The sequence below is a fragment of the Juglans microcarpa x Juglans regia genome, chromosome 4S, assembly GCF_004785595.1.
Source record: "Juglans microcarpa x Juglans regia isolate MS1-56 chromosome 4S, Jm3101_v1.0, whole genome shotgun sequence".
NCBI lineage: Eukaryota > Viridiplantae > Streptophyta > Magnoliopsida > Fagales > Juglandaceae > Juglans > Juglans microcarpa x Juglans regia.
Window position 1 is genome coordinate 13121586 of NC_054601.1, and position 6471 is coordinate 13128056.

The window sequence follows — 6471 nt, forward strand, 5'->3', positions numbered from 1 at the left end:
TCAAGGTGTTAGTTCACCAACTAAACCTCTTTTTTTCCATTGCGATTTTACATCTGTATCCAAAACGTGCACGTCCTTTTGGATGAGACATGCCTAACCCAACCAAACCCTAGCATTGACCGTCTAGTTGGCACCCTTGACACCATGAAACCTCGCCAAGACCTTTATCAAGGGATGGGGGGTGCCACAAATTGTGAAGCAAGGGTTCAGCCAAAGGGATGAACTGTTGGTCTGAGGGAGAAGCCGTTAGGGAGGGGGAGAGAAGATGAGGGAAATGCTTTTAGGGTTTTAAGGGACAGGAAGGGCTTGGCTTGGCTTGGCTTGGGGTCTAGTCAAGATTGGGCTTAGGTCAAAACATTTTTAGGCGTGTTCCTAATGGGCAACAAGACAAACATAGAAGCCAGAAAGAGAAAAGCAATGAGGAGAAGCAAACAAAGAAAAGGAAGAGGGGACGACAATAAGCAAAGGCTGGCTTATTCGTCTCAAACTTCACCTCCTTTTTTCCCCTTTCTCCTTGCAACAAAGAGTGAAAGTGGAAGGTGAGAATTATAGTTGATTTTATCCCAGACCTTGTGGATGAAGGCTGTAGGAGACAGTATTTCGTGCTTCATTTATTTTCTACAATTTCTTTATTTTATCAAGTCATGGTTACTCATGATCTCCAACATCGATGCCATTAATAAATAATCTGATCAATTGTCGAATATTAATATTGATTCGATGGAAGTAAAATTACTCCACCAATAGCCAATCACCACTGTAGACCCTTAGACATCAGTCGAATAAAAATGCTGAGAAGGGTCGCTTATATAGAAGAAACTACTCTTTCCAAAAACAAAATGAAATGTAAGAGCATAGTGGTAAAGCGTAAAGAAAAAATGTATAGGGCAAACTAACAATCCCAGACACAGAATATTATTGTACGCTTTACTGAGGCTGGAATTTTTGGAATTTAGGAACAGTAAGCAGAATGAGACACCATAATATTTTGTTTCGGCTCGAATTTTAAATAATTTTATCATGTTTTAGCCGAATTTTGGAATTCCGGCGAAGAAGCACTCTATTTATGATCTCTTACACTATATATTAATATATGATTTGTTATTTTTATTTTTTTATTTAAATATCTATGTATTAATGTATTAATGTATAAATATATGTATTTAAATAGAAGAATATAAATAATAAATCATATATTGATATGTAATACGAAGTATTTTCGCCTGCCTAAATATGTATTTCGGTTCGAAACATGATGTAATAGCACTTGTAATAATTATCATAAAAGTTCTACCTCTTGTAATTTCACTTTTTTATACAATTGATTTGTTGCTCACGTCTCTTCTTTCGGGAAAAGACAAGTGGGACCAGCGTGGATTTAATGTAATATATAAATATCATCGGTGCGTTTCTTCGATTGGTTGATTTTGACACATAAAATCATTTTATATAATTATTATAATTTTTTTAAATTTTTATGTAAAATATAATAAACACAATATTTTTCTATAATATTAACGAGAGAGAGTATGTATACAGTTCTTTCGGGAAAAAAAAAAACACCAGGGTATTGTGATTGCATGTTACATGAAGTGAAAGGAAGAACTAAGATCGTATCCATACAATTAAAAGTCACCATCTTATAATCTTATTTTACATCATACTAATAGATAATTTGAAGTTTATACATATTATATATATATAAATATAAAATATAAATTCAAAATGGTACACAAATACATACTTGTATTAAAATATTTCATCCCGATACTTAGATCGAAATAATTAATTAAAACAAAATTTAAAACTTTGGTGGAACCAACCAAAACTTTGGTGGAAAGGGTTGGTGTTGGTCCCAAAAGAGGAAAATTAAGCCATTTCGAGTAGAGGATGAACATTGATAAACTCTCGAGTCTTGACTCACTCCCCCCCATTCTTTTTTTTTTTTTTTTGAAAGGCACTCCCACCCATTCTGACTGTTTTTTGTATTTATAACGTCTGGCGGACTGAAGTTGTATAACTCTAGTGGGATTCATTATGTACCTCTCCCTCTCGGCTGCTTCTTCCTATAAATTCATACCTCACTTCCAGTTCTATCTCACATCATCCAGTCCTTTTCCCCTTCTCTCTCTCTCTCTCTCTCTCTCTCTGATCCATTTTCTTTTTCAGCCAAACCAAGAGGTGGGTTTTGCTCAAGTTCCAATCTTTCTAGCCCAAGACTAAATATTTCTCTGTTTCATCCTCTGTTTTGTCATTTAACATACCATAGAGTGAAGTAAACCATGTCTTTGAGTGGTGCTAATTCGTACGGCTTGAGTTTTGTCCAGGTTCTTACTAACAATTCCCACTATAGCAAAGAAAAAGACACCGAAAATGATAAAGTATACGTACACCCTCAAGTTAGGCGCTCATCCTTGAGGCTAAGCGAAGAAAGCCTTCGAATGTGCACCGAAAACTTGGGCAGCGAGACAGGTAGTGCTTGCACTGAAAGCGACATCGATGAAATTGATTTGTTTTCAGTAGTTAGCGAGAATGGTCAGTCGAAGAAGGCCTCGAAATTGCATGGATTTCGGGTGTCTAAGAAGTTGAATCATCCCTGGAGTTTTCCACCACCCTTGAAATCCATAAGTAGCTCGAGTGGTGTACGAGTTAAATCTCACCGGGAAGGAGGTAGGCTTGTTCTGAAAGCTTTCACAGTCCCTTCTTGTCGTGGCCTGTTTCATGCTGAGCGTGGGGATGGAAGGCTTAGGATTCGGATGGTTCAAGGTGAAGGAATTGGTGAGGATGGCGATGAGGAAGTTGCTCAAGAAGCGGAACCTGAAACAGAAGATGCTGAAGAGGAATTGGAAGAAGCAGAAGTTGGGGAAGATAGAGATAGTAGTGATGAGAAGATGTACTGGTGTGAGGAGGAAGAGAGAAGTGGAATTACTGTGGGTTTTGGGCCTGAAACGGCTATAGGGAGACTTCCCAGGCCGAGCAGGTGCATGGAAGGTGGGACTGGGAACAAAGCTTTACTGTATTTGGAGCCATTCTGGAAGGCTGCTTATAAGCTCTCTGTCTGAAAGAGATAACTATTATCTTTCTTTTTGGGTACCTTGTTTTTAGGTCAATTGGCATAGTACTTTTGATTTCTCGTGCATTAGGTTACTCAGAATAAGTTAATGTTACCAGTTATCTTTAAAATAAAATGTTCCAGAAACACAATTATTAACTTAAATTTGAATAAGCTACGTTTTGACGTAAGATTCATTGTACTCTCTGACCAAGAAGGACAAAGCAAAAGAAAGAAGGGACATTTGACAACCTATAACCAAGTTCGAGTAGAAAATATCTAGCTAGATGGCATAACTACAAATTGCCTCTATTTACTTGTGCCTACGGGTACCTCCTTTTGGTATTCAAACCGACTACCACATCTACAGAGCTCGCTTTGCCTGAAACATAAACGTTAATAACTTGTAAAGCATCCTAGACCATCATTTGTAAGCTGAACTTCCAAGTCTACCATGCAATGGTATCAAATTAATTATAGATAGAGATAAGCAGGATTAATAGTGCAGATCAATGCTTCCAGGGACTGTTTGGTTTCAGCAATATTGTAAAGATTAGCGACCGCAATGACTTTTTGATTGATGCACGCTTTTGAGTTTCATGCCCACGAGAAGTATTTTTTTGTAAGCCAAGGGCAAAACATCATGCAAGTTAACTGGTGTGCACAATCGAGAGTACGAACGCATTGGTAACTATCAGGCGTAGGGCCCAAGTGAGCAACATGCTGCACTGACATCATAAACTAATATCATCTTCCATGTGCTCGCTTTTCCATTTCTCTGATCCTTACGTGCATGGTTTCAACACTAATTAAGCAGTAACCCTTCTGATCCATATTCAAGTAGCATAAACAAAAGTGCACTTTCTATTTTTTTTTTTTCCCTTTTATTACAACACTATTTTTTTTATTAAAATTTAGGGTATTAAGAGGGTGAGGTTGGAATACGAGCAAGAAGCTAGGAAGTTAAAAATGGTTGGTAACGTTAAGTAGTGCAAGTAATGATGCCATGAGACGAGGGTGGGTAACATTAGTACCAAAAGGGGAAGGGCAGTGTCCGATCGTGGGGTTTGGGTGTCCATACATTACCCTATTTCTGGCTAAGGTTTTGATGGACATGATGGAATTGTCTACAACAGAGCCATCATTTTGCTCCGAACAGAGCCATCTTATTTGACAATATGTTCCTTTTAAGCAACCACTCCTTTTACCATATCTTGGGTGATCTCCTTCTTACCATATTATGTGACAGGTACTCTTTCTCGCACTCAACTATCCCTCTCCCCAATTTTGGAACCGAAAAAAAAAAAAAAACTATTTCCACCAAAATCCAACCCCATCCCTTATTGTCATTGGTGGTTCCACCGTACTAATTTTGCCATATTTTTTCCCTTTCAGAGTAATTTGGATTTAGAAATGAGTTGAGATAGTTTATGAATAGTAAAATAAAAGTTGAATTATTAATTATATTTTATGTGAGAATTTGAAAAAGTTATTTTGAAATTTGAAAAAGTTAAATTTTTTATTATATTTTGTGTGAAATTTTAAAAAAGTTGTAATGATGAGATGAAATAAGTTGAAATGAGTTAAGGTGGGTTTTGAATAGGGGTGTTCATCCAGGTTCCAACCCGGGAACCCGGGTCTACCCGGATCCGGAACCGGGTTTCAAACCCGGGCCGAAACCTAGACCGGGTTGGTCCGGGTCAAACTCGGGCCGGAACCCAAGTGAATCCGCGTTTTCAAAACCTGGAACTTGAACCCGGATTTTTTTTTTTTTTAACAAAAGTTTTTTTATTATTAATTATACTTCAAATATTTTGTCTCCATCTAGAATTTCAAATCATATTCTCAATAGAAAACCAATATAAATCTCTTTTAGTCTTACTTCTTAATACAACATAAGCATATAAACAATTAATTAACTTTTTAACTAAATGCATGTAAAAAAAAAAAATCAATATTCATCATGTAAAATGCATGCGACATACAAGATGCAATCAACTACATTGTTTGAACTAATTTGCTAAGAATATTACAAAACACATACATTGCTTTAATTAAACTCTAATACACAACAAATTGTTCGCAAAAAAATCAGGAATTTTTCCATCAATTAGCTCTTTCTTCTTCCAACAATTGCAGGATAGCTCTCTTGGCTAAATCAAAAACTAGTATTTGATGTTGTTGCACGACATATGGGAAAGGAGCACTTGTTACAACCGGTACAAACTAGAAGCAATATAATAGGTCATTGTTAGGTGGCTGATTGTTACAATCTGCAGTGCTCTGGAACTAATCTCAGTATAATTTATATGCTAGAAACTACTCGTTCATGCATGAAGTTCATGATTAGGTGGCTGATTGGGAGAGTAAAGCTGCTTATTGCTAAAATTTAGTAGAGCCTTAAGGCTCATCCCATTGGCAATCAGCATGTACTGCATTCCAAGAACATTGAGGAGCTAGCATATGTTCTGTATTAATCCTTGAGTACAACAAACTAAACCAGGAGAGTTTGAAAAGCTTACCAACATTTCAACAATGGATTTCGAGTCTAAGACAGCCTTATAACCTTGGTAGATGGGATCCTCTGAAGATTTAATTTCAGTTACTTCTGTATTACTATCACTAAAGTATTCATTGACACAACCTGCAAAGTTTATATTTTACTAATATTTATTGGCATGATCGAGCAAAGGAACATTGAAGCGTGATTAAAGTTTCAAAAGAATTTATTTGCATAAGCCAAAAAAGTTTTAATTTTCTAAATTTAAAGTTTGCATGCATTCAACTTCATTGTTGCTGTAATCTAAACAAATTTTACTAGTATATATGACTGGATGCATAGAAAATTGTGGTACCATACTACCATCATTGCAATTAGCATACCTGCAATAGATTTTCCTAGGCCTTCAAGCTTGAACACAGTAGAATGATGGAGGTCTTCCCCTGACCAATTTGGAAATATCAACAAACTTATGAAAAAATCTTTTGTTATAGATTGCGAAAAAGTTTGGACAATAACACTATAAATTTCATTGAAATCCATATGTGGCATGAAAATGGAACTTGAGCTATGGAATTCCAAAATTTCAGCAAGGTTAAGTATCATAAAACTACCCTTAAACTTCAGTTTGTTTAAATGAAATGAAGTTGATATACAAACCAAGGCTTATTTCATATCTTATGCAAATTACAATGGACTGAATATATTTATGTCTTAAACACTCCTTTGAAATAGCAAATGTCATTAAAACAAGATTCATTTGCAATTAGAAAAACTTAAGCAAGGCATGGCACAAAGCATAATAGTGAGTGTAAAAAGCTTCTCTAATAAATTGTGTACAACGAATTTTGCTACCCATATAACTACTTTAAGAAAGTAAGATTATGCAAGAAAAAAGTACTTACTCTAGATTTTTTTC

General features: G+C 35.9%; 1 protein-coding gene across 1 annotated transcript; it reads left to right on the forward strand.

Annotated features, from left to right (window-relative positions):
* The first annotated feature begins 2000 nt into the window (after nt 1–2000).
* LOC121261971 (protein FANTASTIC FOUR 3-like) lies at nt 2001–3243 on the forward strand. Its single transcript, XM_041164417.1, has one exon. It carries the CDS (start codon nt 2283–2285, stop codon nt 3060–3062), a length of 780 nt encoding a protein of 259 aa, XP_041020351.1. The 5' UTR covers nt 2001–2282; the 3' UTR covers nt 3063–3243.
* Nucleotides 3244–6471: the final 3228 nt, after the last annotated feature.